General features: G+C 42.7%; 1 protein-coding gene across 1 annotated transcript in view; it reads left to right on the top strand.

Moving 5' to 3' along the window:
* Positions 1-20,243, top strand: part of CFAP44 (cilia and flagella associated protein 44) — a 113,249-nt gene that overhangs the window by 7,141 nt on the left and 85,865 nt on the right. Inside the window, exons 2-7 of the mRNA XM_045286152.1 lie at positions 529-615; positions 9,756-9,884; positions 10,421-10,580; positions 16,233-16,395; positions 19,354-19,456; positions 19,787-20,003. Coding sequence (XP_045142087.1) covers positions 534-615; positions 9,756-9,884; positions 10,421-10,580; positions 16,233-16,395; positions 19,354-19,456; positions 19,787-20,003 — 854 coding nt within the window. The 5' untranslated portion in view covers positions 529-533. The remainder of the gene's footprint in view (positions 1-528; positions 616-9,755; positions 9,885-10,420; positions 10,581-16,232; positions 16,396-19,353; positions 19,457-19,786; positions 20,004-20,243) is intronic.

Raw genomic sequence — 20,243 nt, 5'->3', positions numbered from 1 at the left:
TCCTTTCTATAGTGCGCCTTGTATTTTAATTGCTTGTTTAATGTCTTTCTTTCCTGCTAAACAGCCAGCTCCTCCATAGTAGGGGCCAGATCTCTCTTGTTCGGTATTGCAACCTAGTGATTAACACAAGACTAATACATAATAGGTACAGTCAACAGCGATCAGCCAGGGTCATTTGATAATGAGAGAGGAAGAGGGAGGATAGATTGAAGGAAGTGTGACAGTCGGTTTATTTTAGTAGGTAGAGCATTTGGGGCCCACCTAGAATGTATGTGGTGGCATGTGTCACTGTGAATGGGGGAATACCCAGACGATGAGTTTGCCTGGAGAACGGGTATCCGTTTTGCTATTCGACTGAGAGCCCTGAAGGTGGCAGCATCGACTTGCTGGTGAAATAAGTCGTGCGCAAACATGGGCCTGTGAAAGGGAGTGGTACCCAGTACGGGCTCAGGGAATGTTAGTAGGGGGAGAAAAAACCTGTTGAAGATTTCTGTTTTATTTTCCTTTGTCTGAATTTTGCCCTCACAGTGGAAATGGAACCAGACGATGGGAAATCAGATCAATCAAAGAGCGAAAAAGCAGCGTCTCAGGCGTCATCTAGTTCTGCATTGAGATGTAAGTGGACGTTGGGACAGACACTTGGATGTTTATTGTTGTGAAATGTTAGTAAATTTTAACAAGGGCATAATCTAAATCAGTAGAGCACCCATAGTTTACTTGTTCAATTCCTTGCTAAACTCTTAAGTTCCTCAAGAGCAAAGTGTATGGTTTTAGTGTTCTTTAATGACCTATCTGCACCTTCGGCCTCGTCGCTCACGTGAGGTCTCCTGCATCTTCCACAGATGTTTCTGAAACAGGGTCGTGGAAAGACAGCTAGACTTGGGTTTTGAGTTCTTACGTTACCACTGACAGACGCTTGATCTTGGAAAAATTGCTCTCACCTTTCTGGGCCTCAATTTTCTCACTCATTAAAATAGCCATTGTGAGTTGTTGGGGGTTAAAATCGAAGATTTATTTTCATAGGCTGAAAAGATGAGGGAAAATAAGGAATTTTATCATTCGGATTTTTGGAGGAGAGCCAACTTAGCCTGGCTTTCGTGGTGCTAGGTGTCAGTGGAATCTTGCCTGTTCAAAAGCTCCTCCTCCCCAGGGCCGCAGGGGTGCACAGTGGGTCAAGAACGGGGCTGCTAACCAGGTAGCCGTCTCTTGTTTGCCTCTTGATCCACGTCCAGGTTCTCCACAATGAAGTGCTCTGGAATGCCCATTGTTAAGACTATCGGCTGTTTGTTGTGGTCCACGCAGCCGAATGCCTTTGCATAGTCAGTAACACACAAGTAAACACCTTTCTGGTACCCTCTCCTTTTACCAAGATCCACCTAGCTTCTGCGATGATATCCCTTGTTCCACATCCTCTCCTGCTTCCGGCTTGAATTTCTGGCAGCTCCTGCCAATGTTGCTGAGACTCACGGGGGATATTGGGCTCTAGTTTTCTTGTATAGTGATGTCTTTGCCTGCTTCATTACCAGCGTTCTGCTTGCTTCATAAAATAAATTCAAGAATATCCCGACCTTTCTTATACTCTGGGATAGTTTGAGTAGAATTGGTTTCAGCACTTCTCTGACTGTTTACCAGTGGCGTTGTCTAGGTCTGGACATTTTTTAGTCTGTTAGGGGATTCTTTAATGGCCCGACCAATTTATTCTTTCTTTTTATTAATCATTTTATTGGGGGGCTCATACAACTCATCACAATCCATACATCCATCTATTGTGTTCAGCACATTTGTACATTTGTTGCCATCATCATTGTCAAAACATTTGCTTTCTGCTTGAGCCCTTGGTATCAGCTCCTCATGCCCCCCCCTCCTCACTTCCCTTTCCCTCATGAATCCTTGAAAACTTTTAATTATTATTATTTTGTTATATATTATACCATCTGATGTCGCCCTTCCCCTACTTTTCTGTGTCCATCCCCCAGGGAGGAGGTTATATGTAGATCCTTGTAATCGGTTCCCCCTTTTTACCCCACCCTCCTTCCACCCTCCCGGAATCGCCACTCTCAGCACTGGTCCTGACCAATTTATGCTTTTGTTATTGGCTTGTTCTAATTTTCTACCTCAGTCTGTGTTAGTTTAAGTAAGTAGTGTGTTTCTGGAAAGGTGTCCATTTCTTTTCGGATTTCAAAAGTGTTGGAGTACAATTCTTCATAGCATCCTGTCAATTTTCCTTTTAATTTCGGTTGGTTCTGTTGTGATATAGCCCATTACATTTATTACTGTTGTTATTTGTATCTTCTCTGTTAGATTGGTTGGTGTTTTTTCGGCTTATTAATCTTTTATAAGAACCAACGTCTGCTCTTGTTGATTCTTTCTATTATTTTTCTGTTTCGGCTTAATTTATTTCTGCTCTAACCTCTTCCTCGCCCCTTCTTCTGGGGACTGTTAGTTTATTTTGCTGCTCATTTTTTAATTGTTGGATTAAGTGTTGATTTTGGTTCTTATTTTTTAAATGTGTATATTTATTGCTCCTTCGGTGCAAGGATGGCAAGACTTCGTCTCACCTACTTTGAGCATCTTGTTAAACGAGACCAAACCAAAACCAACCAACCAACCAAAAATCAATCAATTAATCAATCAATCAATCTTACTGCCAAAAGAGTCTTGAAAACCCACGGAGCAGTTCTACTCTGTTCTATCAGGCTGCCATGCTGCAGGACAAACCGGTCCCTGGAAAAGGACATCATGCTTGGTAAAGTAGAGGGACAATGAAAAAAGAGGAAGACCTTTGGCACAATAAACCCAACTGTCACAGTGCATAAGATATTTATAATGGCTCTGTCCTCTTGTTCAATTAACCTTTTACTCATTATGTAATGTCCTTCTTTTGTGTCTTATCCTGGTTTTGTCTTTAAATCTATTTTATAGGAAATTAGTACTACTGCCACTCCTACTTTTTCAACTGCTATTAGCTTGATGTATATATTATTCCCTCTTCTGATTTTTAGTCTATTTTTGTCTTTGTGTGTAAAGTGTATCTCTTGCAGACAGTATATTGATGGGACTTCCTTTCTAATCTATTCTGGTAATCTCTTTCTCTTGACTGCTGGTATATTTAATCCATTTAAATTTAGTGTAATTATAGATGTGAATTTTAGGTGTCATTTGCTGTGTGTGTGTGTGTGTGTGTGTGTGTGTGTATCAGGGTGCTGCTGGTTTCTTTGTTCCAAATAATTTTCTGTGATGGGTTCATTTTGTTCATGAACTTTATTATCATTTTCTTCTTTGCTGCCCTTTTGATGTTCACTAAATGGCAGCATATGTACAAATGTGCTTGATACAAATGACGTATGGATTGTTACAGGAGCTAAACCAACCATGTTATTGAGGGCTCTTATAGCTCCTGTAACAATCCATACGTCATTTGTATCAAGCACATTTGTACATATGCTGCCATCGTTATTTTCTAGACATTTATTTTTTGTGGAGCCCTTGGTGTCAGCTCCTCTTTTTTTTTTATTTTGAGGAGATGTTTTTCTAATTTTCTTTGAGGTTACCCTGTAATTTATTAATTTCTCTCTCCAAGTTTTAAGCAGTCTGTTCTTTCTTGAAATCTGCTTTACTTCCTCTTCCCTTAGAAGTTCTCTAACTATGCTGGGTAGACTAGAGAAACAAATCCATGGACACACACATATGTGTATAAGAAAGAGATTTATATACAACAGCAATTGAACATTGAGAAAACATCCCAGCCCAGCCCATATGTCCGATACCAATCTATGAAGTCCTCTTCAGACTCATGGAACACATGCAATGATGCCGAATGTAGAAGATCACAGGCCAGTGGGTAGAAAGTCTTTGGATCCAGTGGCATTGGAAACATCTCAGCGCTGGCAGGGGGTCTCTGCTTGGCCTCTCCAGCACCCAGGGCTGCATCAGGGTGGGTCCATGTGTCTTGTCAGCTGTTATGTCTCCCAGCGTGTGAGCAGAGTCTCCCACATCTAAGGAGGAAATGCCGGAATTCCCAGAATCCTTAGGGGAAGGCTATGCCCACACAGAAGCCTCATTGGCTGTGAGCTGATTGACAGGCTGGACTCCACCCCTACATGCTAATCCTTAAATTGACAATTATATAATTACCTCATATGCTATTCACTTCCCCTTTTCATTTTGTAATTGACTTCATTTATAATTTTGTTTCTCTGGTTCTCTGTTTTCAGTTTTGTTGGTTTATCTTACTTTGTAAACTTCTACTGTGTTGTTTGACTTTGGGTGGTGGGGTCATGTGCATTAAGCTTGGCTTGTTTTCTGCCATTGTCGGCCCTCTGTTGAATGAAATCCCTTTAATATTTCTTGTAAGCTTGGCTGGTTTATCAAAAATTTATTTAATTTCTGTTTATCTGGAAATGCCCTAATTTTGCCATCACATTTGAGGGATGGGGTTTTTAAAATATGTAATTGTTAGCAATTTGTTGTTCAGTTTTATATATGCCATCCTCTTACCTTCTTGAGGACCTCTGGTGGCGCTGTTGGATAAACGTCAGACTGCTGACCACAGTCAAAAACTTCTGCTCCTGTAAGGATTCATGGACTTGGAAACCCTATGCATCAGAAGCGAGTCAGTGTTTTTAGTTACTTTGTTGTGAGCATTGGTTTTTCTGAGAAATCCAAGCTTAGTCTTATTGGTACTCCTTTGTAGGTAACTTTTTGGGTTGTTTTTTTTTTTTAAGCTTTTATTTATTTATTTCCCCCCCACAATCCTTTCTTTATCTTTGGCTTTGGAAAATTTGATTATGGATATGTCTTGGTGATTTTATTTTGGGATGTATTCTTTTGGGGGCCTATTCAGCTTACTAATGCATATCCTCTCACCTTTCCTGATGTTAGGAAGATAGATCTTCAACAGCTCCTTGACAATCTTGTGTGCTTCTTTTTGTCTCTTCTTGTTCCTATTCTTCCTATTCTGACCACAAATTCTTCTTCTTGATGGGGACCCACGTTTTTCTTAGGCATGCCTTCTTATTTCTGTTGTTTTCTAATTCTTCTTCTAGCAGACTAATATTGAGACATTTGTCTTGGCACTCATAACTGTCTTCCATTGATTCAATTATACTTATTTTTTGCTTTTTCAATGTATTATTTTTTTCTGAAACTTTAATCTTCTGCACTTCTATGTATTATTTTTGTATGGTTTATGTTTTTCCATTTGTTTTGTGGATTTGTCCATGTAGTGCTCTCCTGAATTTTTGTAAAGTTTCATCTGTGTTTTCCTTGATTTTGTTTATAACTTTATCTTTCTCTCAACCTATTGAAGAAACCTGACTTTTGAATTTTTTTATCAGGTAGTTCCAATGTTGTTTCTTCCTCTGGAAAGTGGTCTGGATCTGTATTTTGGTCATGTGCTTAAAGTCACCTTCTGGTTTCTTTATGTGAGCTGAAACTGTCCGTTTGGTGTATGTCGGTGGTGTACTGTTGGCGAGTTTTGGAGTACTCACTCGTCTCCTGGTGGATGTGAACAAGGATAGCAATGTATACTCAGTGCTCTGTTTGCTGCTCATGCAGTGCAGTTGAGGGTGGGTGTGGCTGGTGCTGACCCTTGTCTCATATTTATCAGGTAGTACTGGGTCCTGTGCTAGATCTTTTTTTTTTTTTTTTATTCTTGATGGCTTCTTTCTTTTTTAAAATTTTAATTAATTAATTAATTTATTTATTTAATCAATTTATTGGGGCTCATACAATTCATCACAATACATAGATCAATTGTGTAGCTAGTTCTTACCTAGTGGGTGGGGCTGTAGGATATGCTTGTGCGGCTGTGTGGGACAAGAGGAAAAAAAAGAGAGAAAAACAAGCGCATTAAAGGTTAAAAGGGGGCATAAAACACCAGTGGGGTCAGGGGGAACAAACAGACAATAAGGAAAAAGAAATTCTAAAAATGGAAAAGTAAAGGAATATAAAATCAGTGGGAGAAAAACCACAATAAACAAAACAAGAGAGGAGACAATGGAAAAGAGAATGGTAATGACAATGAAGGAAAAGAATGGAGGGGAAGAGAACTAGACAAGGAAGAAGGGAAACAGAGAGGACGGAGAAGGGAAGGGGGAGAACAGAAGGGAGAAACCAGTGTCAAGGCAAACAAGGGGACATGCGAGGTCAACGCATGAGTCAGCACCCCCTGCTTGACAGGGCGGCCAAGGCGTGTGGCTGGTCAAGATGACCTTCCTGTTGGCCCACAAGGTGTGTGGGATCAGCACCTCTGACCTCAGACATAGCTTGTGCTGTGCGAAGGAGTGCCACTGACTGTGGGGGTCCATGAGATAGGGAGTGGGCATGCTTCCGGTTACCTAGAAGGTGTGGGAACAAGGGCAGGAGTGCACTTTCCTGGTCGCCGTTTACCACTGTGTACTTGTGTGATTCTGAGCAGGAGCAAAGCTGATTACCAGGTTGCTGTCCCTGTTGGACTCTGCTCGCAAAAGCTGAAACTGGGCAGCTCTCCATCTGTCTTCCCTCTCACCACTTGGGTTCTGCTAGTCAATGTTTAATTCTCTTCTCTATCCCTTTCCTCTGATGCTCAGGCTTTCACTGCGTCCCTCACGTCTTTGTGGTAGAAGGTCTGGGTAGCATGTCTGCCTAGTCCGCCGTCTTGCTGCCGCCTTCCACTCAGGTTTTTTCACCTGCTTCTCCATCCATGTTGTCACTGGAATGACCTTTCCTAAGAATATGATCCCATCACTTTCCCACTCAAAAACCTTAGTTTGACACCCCCCACCCTGATTTACCCCTCTTCATATTTTCACGTTGCATACACTTCTGACCAGGAGAGACTGTCCCCTGCCGAAGGACATGATGGCTGGTAAAGTAGTGGGGCACGGAAAACAAGGAAGACCTTAGACAAGAGGGATTGGCGCAGTGGCTGCATCAGTGGGCTCCGAAAGAAGAACACGGGAAGGCTGGCCGAGGATGGGCAGTGCTTGTTCCCTGGTGCTTAGGGTGGCTTAGGGTCAGACCTGACTCAATGACACCCAACAACAACACATTTATGACACGGCTATGTCTACATGCAGGTTTCCACGGTGTGGCATGATTTTCATGAATAAAGCTTGCTCTCAACTTTCATTGGTGAACCTTTGTCAAGCTCTGCTGCAGGACCTCCCTTTCTTATGTTGGGTCCTCCTAGGGACATGCCTCCCCTTTTGCTCAGCTCAAAAATGAATTCAAACCTTCATAGGCTTGAGAATTCCAAATAACCATGTAAAATAATTAGTCAGCATCCTCAGCTCCCTCGACCTTGCCAGTATGGTACTATAAGAGATTTATGTTTATAAGTTTAGTGATAAGGTAGCAGATGGACATTGGGCCTCTACTCAAGTACACCCTCAATGCAAGAACACTTTGTTCTATTAAACTGGCATTCCATGATGTTCACCTTCCCAACAGGATTGCTGAAGACAAAGCGGGCACATAAGCAAATGTGGTGAAGAAAGCTGATGGTGCTCAGCTATCAAAAGATATAGCGTCTGGGATCTTAAAGGCTTGAAAAGTAAAAAGCGACCATCTAGTTGAGAAGCAACAAAACCCACATGGAAGAAGCACACCAGCCTGTGTGATCATGAGGTGTTGAAGGGATCAGGTATCAAAGAACAAAACAATCACATCATTGTGAATGAGGAGGAGTGCAGGGTGGAGACCCAAAGCCCATCTGCAGGCAACTGGACATCCCCTTATAGAAGGGTCACGGGAAAGAGATGAGCCAGTCAGGGTGCAGTATAGCAACGATGAAACATACAAGTTACAACTTTCCTCTAGTTCCTTAATGCTTCCTCCCCCCTCTCCCCCACCCCCACCCCACTATCCTAATCCCAATTATACTTTACAAATCTGGCTAGTCCAGAGGATGTACACTGGTACAGATAAGAGCTGGAAACACAGGGAATCCAGGACAGACAAACCCTTAGGACCAAAAATGAGACTAGTGATAACAGGGGGTACTGATCACAAGGATCTACATATAACCCCTTCCCTCAGGGATGGACAACAGAAAAGTGGGTGAAGGGAGACATTGGTCAATGTAAGACATGAAAAAAAATTATAAATTATCAAGTGTTCATGAGGGAGGGGGAAAATGAGCTGATAACAAGGGCTCAGGTAAAAAGCAAATGTTTGGAGAAGGGTGAGGGCAACAAATGTACAAATGTACTGACACAATGGTTGGATGGATGGATTGTGATACGAGTTGTATGAGCCCCCAATAAAATGAATTTTTTTTTAAAGAGAGATCTTTGACACATATAAGATAGCTCCTTCTGAGCTTTTGGTATTATATCTCATTCTCTCTGTGGTCTTTAGATGATTTCCAATAATTGAAAAACAAATGCTGTTTTATTCTTTGCACCATAAAGCCTCTCTACCCGACAACTTTTAAAGCATAAAAATTCCACATAATTGTCAAACTGCCTAGATTTGCTGCTTTATCATTTTCAATTAATGTCATCCTTGCCATATTAGTTTTTCTTCTAAGTCCCCCCTTTTCCAAACATCTTATCACTGGCTTTCTACTAGAATCAGCATATCCATTCTCATTATTTTTTAATCTGTGCTCCTTTATCCGTATCCACTCCCAGGCCCTCGGTCAGTGACTGCTGAATCCTAGCTCTTTGCTCATTTACTGTCAGTCTCAGCTTCTTTTCCAGAGAGGAGGTTAGTAAGAAGCTATGGACGCTAATCATGAGATGTGGAAATAGTCTTTGGCCGTCACAGGCCCAAGAAAGAACTAAACCAAAAACAAAAATTCAAAACCAAACTCGCTGCCATTGAGTTGCTCCTGACTCAGAGAGACCCTACGTACGGGACAGAGTAGAACTGGCCTTGTGGATTTCTGAGACTGCGACACTTTACGGGAGTAGAAATACCTCAGGTGTGTGTTAAATGGCATTATTGGAGAATTGTTTCCCCCATGACCATTCTTTGGGAAAACTAAGTTGAATCTTTGACCTATTTTTGTATCTAACATTATTGTCTTTCTATCCAAACACATGAATCCAACCAAATACTGTCTTGTCACCCGGCTAATTAGCTTGGCCAGCCCTTCTTGTTTCGTTTGTATTACTCTAATCATTCAGCCTCATTTAAGCTCGGTGATCTAGTTGGCTCTACGCCGCTTGGTACCATTGTAATTTCTTCTTCCAAAGATTCACACAGTTTAGTCTTTGATCTGCTTGGTTTTGTCTTTTTTAACAGTATCCATGTTTGGACTTGATCTGAATGTTAACTTGCACTTCGAGTGGTTCTTTTTCCATGCCAGTTCTTTTCTTTTAGCTTGGGCTACAGGCAATATTCTACACCCTGATTCTTATGCTTAGGCTATCACTCCAGAGATAATCATATTCAGTAAAGGATATTCTTAAATAATTGCTATTTGTGTTGTAATGTAACACATTCTTGATAAATGTTGGCGATATTGAATTTAAATACTGATAACAAACAGGACACTAGCCTTTTTTCCCCCTTTTCTTGATCTTTTACTTCTTCTGAGTATTCAGTGATATGAGATAGAATGGAGATGAAATGACAACGGAGAAGAACTCACAGGAGAGACTTCCTTTTTAAAAATGACAAGACTGATCAAATAAAATGATTCTATTAGGAATTTTTGAGTACTATAATTCATTGCATTTAGAGCAAGTTTGAAGAATTAGCTACTCTGGGTCTAACAGACTGCTTTATTCAGAATTTAGAGATTAATAAAACATTATCATTAATAGCTGCAGCAAGAGATACCACATTTGAAACATTAACTGAAGGGGAAGACTCATATTCAGATGAAGACCTTTATGACGAGGATTTGGAAGAAAGTTCATATACATTGCAGGATGATTCAGAAAGAACTGCAGGTGGATATTTTTGATTTCTTATGATTAATAATCACTTTAAAAGACAGATTGCCCCGTTCTGCAGGAGCACAGTTATAAAGTCATAGAAAGAACCTTGCAGGATATGGCTATGAAAGGGGCGTGGTGCCAACGAAAAGCATCAAGCGTTGTCGGATGGGGTGGCTTAGCAGCTCTGGGGTTATGTATAATCACTTTCTGATAATCGCATAGAGAACCCTCAACCTTTTTTTTTCCTGGATCATGGGAGAGTGGGTGGTATAAGGGTTGTTGCACCCCAGATTAGTGAGAGTAGCCCTCCCTTGAAATCAACTGGGGGTTACTTTTCAGATATTGCCCAAACGGCGGCCAGAATTCAACCTTCACCCCCGACACGTAGGCATGTTCATTCTTCTTGCCATGCTCACGGGTGGGTAGCATCCTACATCCGGGCCACTGATGATAGTATTTCAGATTATGTACATTCCCCTTGTCTTTCGGAAATAGGATCTTAGGATTCACCACTTGCTCCCGTTAGTTAAAATATTTTAATGTTTTAGAATCTCTGAATGTGGAAACCCCTGTTCCACCTGTGGACCAAGAAGAGGAGAAGGTTATGAAGAAAATACCAGATAACTTCTTCTACAATTATGACGAGCTTGCTTCAGGGCCTTTTGTGTCTCAGGATACTGACATACCGCCGAATCTGCTAACGCTTGTGTATCCATCCATTCCAGCTGGATAGGTACAATTTGATGATTTCAATGTCTTTGGTCAGGGGTTGGCAAACTACCGCCATGGACCAAATCTGCCCCCTTCCTGCTTATGTAAATAAAGCCTTATATGTATATAAACACTCATGTATTTACATTTTCACTCTGGCTGCCATGGTACAACAAGGTCAAAGCTACAACAGAGCCTATATGACCCACAAAGCCTAAAATACTATTGTTTATGAAAAAAGTTTGCCAACTCTAGTCTTAGGTAATTATAAGAACTCTAGCCCTTACTGAGTTTTAGGTAGAAACGCACGATCGTAATTTAACTGGGCTTTTATTTGATGTCAAATACCCACCAAGAGAAATGTTTTCTTGGCTGTCCTTTGTACTGGAGGAAAAGGCAGCAGCCCACGAGACATGTTGTGAAGGAGACAAGAAGGCCCGGTGGCCCTCCTTTATCTCACCGATCTCCTCTACCGGTCTGGCAAGGCCTTGCTGATGCCTGCCAAGTTAAAGCATCCATAGCCCTTTGTGACACACGGGCGTGGACACTGTCAGGCATAAGTGCTCATGTCTTACGTTATCAAGGGCTTTATCGGAGTGGGAGATTCTGAGAAAATGGAGGATGGTAAGAGGTCTGGAGAATAAGAGTGTGACAAAGGTGTGGAGGCCCATACCTGATCTCCTCTGGCTTCCCTGTTGCCACGAGGAAGCCCTGAGCTATGCCTCCCCCTCCCTCCTTCTTTACCCTGTTCTGAAACTAGCTGTTCCCTTCCATGGCACGCTACTCTATGCTGGGTTCAATAATCCATTGCAATGGCCACACACAACTCACCATGATAAGGGTTTACTTGGAGAGTGGACAGGTTGTACAAGTCAGGATCAGTAAAGCGTAAGGATACGGTATACGGTCAGTGGTCCACAGCAGCGCCTCTCCTCAGCCAGCAGCCAAGTCTCTCTGATGCTCAGTCTCTGTGGTCTGCCGCTGATCACTCTGCCTCACTCTTGTCGTCCCAGTTCTGCTTCTTGCTCATCATCTTTGTTCCCTGTGCCCCATCCTCTGGTCCCGCTGGTCATGGCCTCCACCCCTTCAGACAGAGACCTTGAACATGCATTGCCATTGGCTCTTCTTCTGAGGGTTCTGAGATTTCTTCCTGCCTTCCTGAAATGGCCCTTATACACAGAGGAATGGCTCTGTGGTGCGGTTTTCGTCTTTCATCAGATCACCCCCCCCCCAAGGAAACAAAGGGGAGTGACTTGTTCACACTCTGTACTAGTTGGCTTAATCCCATCTGCATCTTGTCTCCTCCCCACAAATGGGGTTATAGCCACAGGCAGAGAGGTCAAAATTTATAACATAACATAGGGGATTATCGCCAGAAGGGCCACACTAATTGACTGCTTCTCAAAGAGTCTGTGGAGAAATGTAAAAATGGGGTTAGAAGATAAGGGGCTCCTATAGTTGCCATTACTTTATGATGTTAGGTTTATAAAGTGGCGTGTTAGAAAATGCTTTCCAAAAAAAAGAAAATGCTTTCCATTAAGGTACTTAGCTGGCAATTTAGCAGGACCACTTCCAGATGGGTAGTGGTTATCTCCACGTGGCCTGAACCGCAGGCTTCTTAGAAGCGTATGCTTGCATACGCACGTGTGCGCGCACACACACACACAGATGCAGTTTTATTAATTACATGAAAATGAACATGGTAATATAGAAGGCAAGGTATTAGTTATAATTTATTATAATGAGCATGATTACAGTATCAAATATTGTGCTTAGGTCATATTATGGATTTAGGTCACCTTAATAACATTTAGATACAAGTCAGTGTTTTTTGTGCAGATTTTTAGCAAATTAATAAAAATGATTTTTTTCTCTGATTCAATCGCAGGTCTGACTAACTCACACTGGATCTTGTTACCTGGGATTTCTCTCTTTAGTACTCTTCTCCTCCCTATATCTCTGAACAAGTTTCTGACAAAAATGGTGTTATCTTTTTCATAGCCTAACCCACTGCCCTCAAGTCAATTCCAACTCATAATGACCCTGCTGGGTCCTGAGACTATCAATCTTTCCAGGAGCGGACAGCCTCCTGTTTTTTCTGCAGAGCAGCTGGTGGTTTTGAAAGATTGGTGGGTTGGCGATCAGCCGCCCAGCGCCGTGCCCACAGGCCCTCCCAGGTGGGCTGTTTTATATCATTTTCAAGCTTTTTACATTTTCAAATGGTAGAGTAGTGGTATATATGAGTCATCTGTTTCCCCCCCCCCTAAGATCCACATGCTCGGAAACTTTCCTGAATGGAGTGTTATTTCTGTGTGCAGAAGGATTTGGGCATATGTATGTTTCCCAGGTGGTTTTGAATGTGTTTCCCTGCCCCCCCCCCCCAACAATTTGGACCACTGCAAATTGTTATGAGGGTCTCACAGTTGGAGAGACATGCTGAGATTCTAAGCGTTAGTCAGGTTTGACCTTGACTTTTGACCCGATGCATGAATCTTCTCTACTTTTTCTGGATGAGTGGCTGCCTTCTATAGCCTTGCCTTGAACGCTTTGAATTCAGGGGAAATCACAGAGCTCAACAATTACTGGACAGCTCCTCCAGGACTTGACTCGAAGTCTGCCTGTCTGGCACCCCCTGCATGGGATTTACTTCTCTTCTCTGGACATGGAGGAATAGGACTGCCCTTTCTAGTAGGGTTGTCTGAGAAGTGGACGTCCACCACCCCATGTCCCCTAGGTTCTCTTCACTCCAGGCTCAGCCCCCTCAGTTGCTCCTGCTGGTTTCCTATGTCACGAGTTTCTTGCCTTCTCTCTCAGGTCACTGTCCTCAAGGCAAGCTCCGGCTTGGAGCTCCTTTCTGATGTGGTACCCAGCACTGAAGACAGTACTGTAGCCTCTTAGACATCTATTGTCATTCTGACCAAATTAAGAGGAACGAGCCCTGTGTGGTTGCAACGAGTTAAACTTACTATTAAGAGTTTGAACACTTCCTCCGAGCTGTGGAAGAAAGGCCTGCTGGTCTATTTCCATAAAGATTAGAGGTGAGACAAGTCCATGGAGCAGTTTGAATCTGTAACACGGCAGTGGGTATTTAATGAGGAGGAAGGAAAGGAGGCGTCTTTCCGGCGCGTTCACGTTGTTCTCTGACCAGGATTCCCAGGGCCCTGTGTCGTCTCCTTCAGCGGGGAGACAGCAAATGCCTGCCGTGTCAGTTCATAAATGCCTTTCTCAACCTGCCAGGGCTCTACTTGTTTCTCTCTTTGTGAACGATGCCTTTCCATCCTTTGTTAATGATATTGACTCTACTTCACTTTCAAAATTTGTTCTTCAGAGTCAATCTTTTTAGCAAAAAAACAAAAAACAAAAAAAAACACCCCAAACCGATTAAAGTGCCAATGATAAACTGGCAGGACTTCCAAAAGACATTAGACAGAACTTGTTAATAATATCAAGTCTACTTCACTTTCAAAATTTGCCTCTTCAGAATCAGTCTGTGTGGGGAACAGAAGGAATTCTCTTAAGTTGTCTCCCCAAAATATGTACCAAACTTAGCTGCTTAAGAGTGACTCTCGGCGAAAGTAGGTCAGAGGTTATTCTCCTTGACATTGGCCATCTGTAGTGGCTAGACCATTAGTCTGACCCACCCTGAATAAGACCCACTCCCTTCTGATAAGGATAATGGTGGTCTATTCACTTGCAGGGATACCAGAGAGGGCAAACCCGCCCAAGGGTGACCAAGGTTAGTTAGCCATTATCAGCTGTTTAGATCAAGCAGATACCACTGTCTATTCCACAACCAATGTGGGCACACCCCTAGGTGATTCCTCTCCTATTGATTGTATTGCCTATGTTAATATCCCTCCTGGTGACTCAGGCTATTGTCCACTATCAGGGAACTTGCATGCCTCCCAGAATAGTAATGGTCTGTTTTATTATGTGAGATATTAGAGCGATCAAACTTGTTCTAGAATGAATTGTATTGCCCCTTTCTGTGATGTATGATTACGATGCGTGGTTAGCAATAAATAACGAGGCTCCCTGGTACTCGAGAGGGTGGCTGGCCAGAGGGTGGCCAGAAGGTGACTAAGGAGGACGAAGCAGCGGCTTCTTTTCTGACGGCTAAGCCCCCTCCACGAGGACCATCAAGCCGGGCTGAGGTGAGATATGCTACCATGAATTGCGTCTGACTCCATTACTTGACTCTATCTTTTAGCTCTCATGCTCTCTATGACTTTACTATAATCTCTACTTATTATCGCTGTACAATTGCGCCTACCAAACCTGTGATGTTTTGTGGGGTTCCCTCTTACCCTTAACCCCACAAGTCTGTTTTAGCAAAAAAAGAAAAAAGAAAAAAAAATTAAAGTACCAATGATAAAATAGCAGGACTTCCAAAAGACAGTAAACAGAAGTTAGGGAAGTGCTTATGCACATCTTTAAAACAGAGACCCAGGTAGCTTGGGGTGAGGGTTGGGAGTCCCTGGAAGGAAGTTTCAAAGAACATACTAGAGGTAAAATGGAAGGGTCTTGAAAGTACACCCAAACATCTTTTTCTTTTCTTTTTTTTTAAACATTCTCTGCTCAGGGCTTACCACTATCCTTTGGGGTTGGGAAGGAAAGATCAGAAGCTAGTTATACACTAGTTAATTAATTCAGCAAGCACCCATTGACCCCTGTTAGGCTTAGATACTGCGCTGGGTGCTCTGGGAAAATAGATATAAGCAAGAAGCAGGCTCTGCCCTCAAGTGGGTTCTGATGGAGGGGTTAGAGTTTGGGAAGTTAGCCATCTGGCCCATTCTGTTTGAGAGATTTTTAGTCTGAGCGTGAAGAAGGGTGCCCTGCCATGTCCCGGAGAATGGAGGTAGATTAGATAAATGGTAATATCTCTGATCCCCAACTTTCATCCACGACAGAGTAATGTACTTCCACTCTTATTATGGACACACTCTTAGCTCTCTAAAGTATTAGACTGGTACTTAGGAAAAGAGAAATTAGAGGGAGAAGAAGAAAAGGGCAACAGTGATAGAGGAAAGAGCCTTCTCTTTAAAGAAAAGGAGCTGGCCGTCCATGTTTCCATTTGCCCAGTGACTGTGGCCGTCCCAGATAGTCTCCATGAGGCCCAAGTCGTGCCATCTAAATGTGTGGGTCATATATTGACTGAGAAGTGCTCTCTCAATGTAACCATTAGGTAATGACATAGACCTCATGGATTATGTAAAACAGAGATAAGCACCAACTACCGTGGAGTTGAGTCTACCTCACGGAGACCCAGGTGTGTGTCTGTAGAGAAATGTGCCCCCACTCATTGTCAATGGCTGGTTTTTCACAAGCAGCGTGTCAAATGATTGCATCCCCATCCTGGATACTCCGTGTCCCTCTAAGCAATGATTTCCCCACCGTCCCTCACCACTGGTAACCACTAAGATACTTCAGTCTCTATACATGTACCAATTCTGGGTATTCACATACGTTCTTTTGTGGTCAATATTTGTCCTTTTGTGAATAATGACTTATTTGGTTCAGCAAAACTCGTCTGTGTTGTTGCATTATCAGGACTTGATGTCTCTTGATGAATTTTAAATCTATACTTATTTCCATGTTCCTATGACGGTTACCCCGTTGCACTTGTTTTCCTTAACAACTTTCCTTCAGACATTCCTTCGGTTATGACTGCAGGAAGCGGGTCAATCTCCAACTCCTGGACAGCAATACCCTGATGTACATAGGTGGGAACCAACTGATCCTGGTGGATTTGAGAACCAAGAAGCAGACCTACCTGCGAAGTTGCAGTGGAGAAGGGATCGGTGTCATTGGGGTACGACAGCCTTGAGTCATTTGGGGGGAAAACATCTTTTGGTGTTGATGGATTTTTCTTTTATCAGCCAACGGCAAGCAGTATCATGGGATCACGTGATGTGCATGCCAGTCTTTCTCCTAAGACATGTTCTAGTCCATGATGACAACCATGGCATTCCCTTATGTGACCTCGATATTCCAACTTTCAGATAAGGAAACTGGAGCCCAGAGAGGACATGCAGGTTTCTGCATTCTGAAAACTTCATCACAAAAATAGTGAGAATAGCATGTGCACAATTATTCAAATCATAATGAAATAGACACACAATAAGCTATAAGTATATAATCAGCGTGTGGGAAGTAGGGGGTGAGCTGTACCCTCAGTATTTTAGAGCAGTTGGCAGAAGGACTTGCACTGTGATCTGGGGCCTGCTGCTTCCACCTCCCTAGGTGGCTTGTCTCCACAAGCCATCTTCTTTCTTGTTTCCCCAGGGTTTCCATTTTCAGCATATAACCGTACTAAACCAACCCTTTCTCATTGGAAAAGGCCTCTCTCTGGCAAATTTCTATAGACTTGACTTACATGCAGGGTCCAGTTCAGGGGTTCTCAAAGCATACATCCCAGTTGAGCGGCACTAACCTCGTCTGGAATCTTCAGAGTGGTAGCTGTAGATTCTCTGGCCAGAAGCTAGCCCAATTGAATCCAGATCTCTGGGAGTGGGGCTAACAATCTTTGTTTTAGCAAACTCTCCAAGTGATTTTTGACATAGACAAAAGCCTGGCGTACTTTGGACAAGTGGTCAGGAGAGATCGGGTCCTGGAGAAGGGCACCGTGCTTGGTAAAGTAGAGGGCCAGAGACAATGATGACGTCTCTCAACAAGATGGATTGACACAGTGGCTGTAACAATGGGCTCAAATCACAAGCACACTTGTGAGAATGGTGCAGGGCATGGCGGTGTTTTGTTCAGTTGGGTTGCCATGAGTTGGAACCGGCTTGACGACACCCAACAACAACAGCAACAACAACAACAGAAACCACTCTTCTAGATCTTCTAATGGCAATTTCAAAAGATATAGAATTAGAAATTAGACCGTTTTAATGAAAATAAAACTTAAAATGAGAATTGTTCTAATTTTTAGGTGGAATAATCCTCCTCTTCAAGCATGGATCACATGTCCACTTTTCAGCCTTGTTTTGTGGTTGGTAGGTACGATCAAGTCAGTTCCAAATCATAGCAACCCCATGAGGGTGCTGCAAAGAGTTTGTGGAAACATTCCATTATATTTTAATTCCATTGTTCCATGAACTTCTGGAAGCTTCCTCGTATGTACACCAGAATGAAACACTGCCCTGCGTGTTCCGTCCTCACAATTATTGGTATATCGTTGGAGCCACTGGGGCACATCTCATTCAGGAACGTTCTCTCTTTCTGTTGTTGACAAAGCATGCTGTCCTTCTCCAGGGGTAGCTCCTTCCTGGAAACATGCCCAAAGTACACGAGATGAAGCATTATATTAGATCCTAATTGTATTGTGTATGGTACATTTTAATAGATCATAGCCTGTGATCAAGAATCAATGGTACTGAAGGTAGAAGTACAAGCTGCACTAAAGGCAGTATCAAAAAAAACAAGGCTCTAGGAATGGACTAAATATCAAGAGAAATGCTTCACCAAGGTGATGAAGCACTGGAAGCACTCACTTGTCTCTGCCAAGACATGTGGGAGACTGCTACCTGGCCAGCTGACTGGAAGAGACACACAGTTAAAGCCATTCCAAAGGAAGGTGAGCCAATAGAATGCAGAAATTATCAAATGGCATCATCAATATCACACAGTACAATTCTGATGAAGATAATTTTAAAAATGGTTGCAGTTCTTTGACAGAGAGCTGCCAGAAATAGAAATACGGATTCAGAAGAGGATGTAGCTTGAGGGATATTATTACTGAAGTCAGATGGATCTTGTCTGAAAGTAGAGAATAACAGAAAGAGATTTACTTGTGCTTTACTGAACATGCAAAGGCATTCAACTGTGTGTATCATGGATAGCCTCGAGAAGAATTTGGCATCAAGATTGGAAGAAGACTTATTATCAGCCAGTGTGATATGCAGACAACATAACCTTGTTTGCTAGAAGCTAGGGGGATTTGACACACTTGCTGGTACAGATCAGGTACTGTAGTCTTCAGTATGCATTACAACTCAATGTAAAGAAAATAAAAGTCCTCACAAGTGGGCCAATCTACAACATCATGGTAAACAGGGGAAAGATGGCAATTGTCCCAGATTTCAGCTTGCTTGGATTCACATCCGTGCGGAAGATCTAGTGACGTATTGCATTGGGCAGATCTGCTGTCCATGTGCTGAAGGACAAAGATGTCACTTTGAGGATGCCAGGTGCACCTGACTCAAACCCTAATATTTTCAGACACCTCCTAATTATGCGATAGTTGGACCTTGAATATGGAAGACCAAGGAAGAATCCATGCGTTTGAGTTGTGGTGCTGCCGAAGATTATTGAGAGTACCACATCCTGCCAGAAGAACAAACAGATCCGTATTGGAGGGAGTACAGCCAGCCAGAAGGTTCCTTAGGAAGGAGGATGGCAAGGCTTTGTCTCCTGTACTTTTACATGTGGTCAGGAGAGACCGGTCCCTGGGAAAGGACATCATGCTTGGTAAAGTAGAAGGTCGGTGAAAAAGAGGAAGACTATCAAGCACACGATTGAACACAGTGGCAGCAACGATAGGCTCAGCTATAAGGATGATTGTGAGGATGGTCCAGGACCGGGCAGTGTTTTCTTCTGTTGTACAAAGGGTTTCCATGAGACAGAGCTGACTGGACAATAACAAGAGACAAAGCCACAAAATAGCTGGTGCTAAATACCTCATTCTATTTAGGTAATATGATAGGACGACTATTTACCTGGAAACCTTTCTTTGAATATTTTAGTGAGATTTTATTTTTATGTATAGGTTCACCCCAGTAAAACGTACTTTGTCGTAGCTGAAAAGGGGTCCTCTCCAGATATCATCATCTATGAATATCCGTCTCTGAGGCCCTACAGGATCCTTCAAGGTAAGTTCAGTAGAACCTTTAAAATAATCCCTGGTCAAGGTTCACAAAATTCTGAAGCTAGAACATTATTTATCAGCCAGGGTTCTCCAGAGGACCAGAGCCAGTGGGAAATACTTAAGATTTACATAGCCTCCTTCCATCTTGCCTTCCTTTATTCTCTCTTTGCTTCTTCCTTTCTTCCCTCTCTCCCACCCTCCCTCCTGGCTTCCTTCTTTCAGTCCACCCTACCAATCTGCCAACATATCTGTGTCGCTCTATGATTTTGTTAATACACATTTGAAAGGAAGTGCCCATTTCCATTATTCACCAGAGCCCCATTCATCCTTCCAGATGGGTGTGACTTGGGCTATGCCTCGGTGGACTTCAATGCTCGTGGCGACTTGTTGGCGTCTGTCGGTAGCAGCCCTGACCATACCCTCACCATCTGGAACTGGAAAGAAGAGAAGCCCATACTGCGGACAAAAGCTTTTTCCCAGGAAGTTTTTAAGGTTACATTCAATCCTGACGACGATGAGCAGCTTACGACGTCAGGAGCAGGCCACATCAAGTAGGTTGGGTGACCAAGACGGGGCACGCTGAAAACCAGCAAGGTGCTTTCTGAGAAGATCTAAGATCTGGAGACATTTTTGCCCTTAACATTAGGAGAAAGAAACCCCACAAAATGTGTTATTTTTCAAATTAACTAGTAGTGCGTATAGCCTTTCAAATGAAATACATGGGATTTCATTCCTGAAAGTAGTATAGATTAAACACTCCCTCACTCCCTCACTCTCTCACGCACTCCCTC

Source organism: Echinops telfairi, unplaced genomic scaffold (assembly GCF_000313985.2).
Source record: "Echinops telfairi isolate 266 unplaced genomic scaffold, ASM31398v2 ScPeMD7_6;HRSCAF=24_0, whole genome shotgun sequence".
NCBI classification, from domain to species: domain Eukaryota; kingdom Metazoa; phylum Chordata; class Mammalia; order Afrosoricida; family Tenrecidae; genus Echinops; species Echinops telfairi.
Note: the sequence above shows the minus strand (reverse complement) of the source record. Positions and strands in the feature narration are given on the sequence as shown.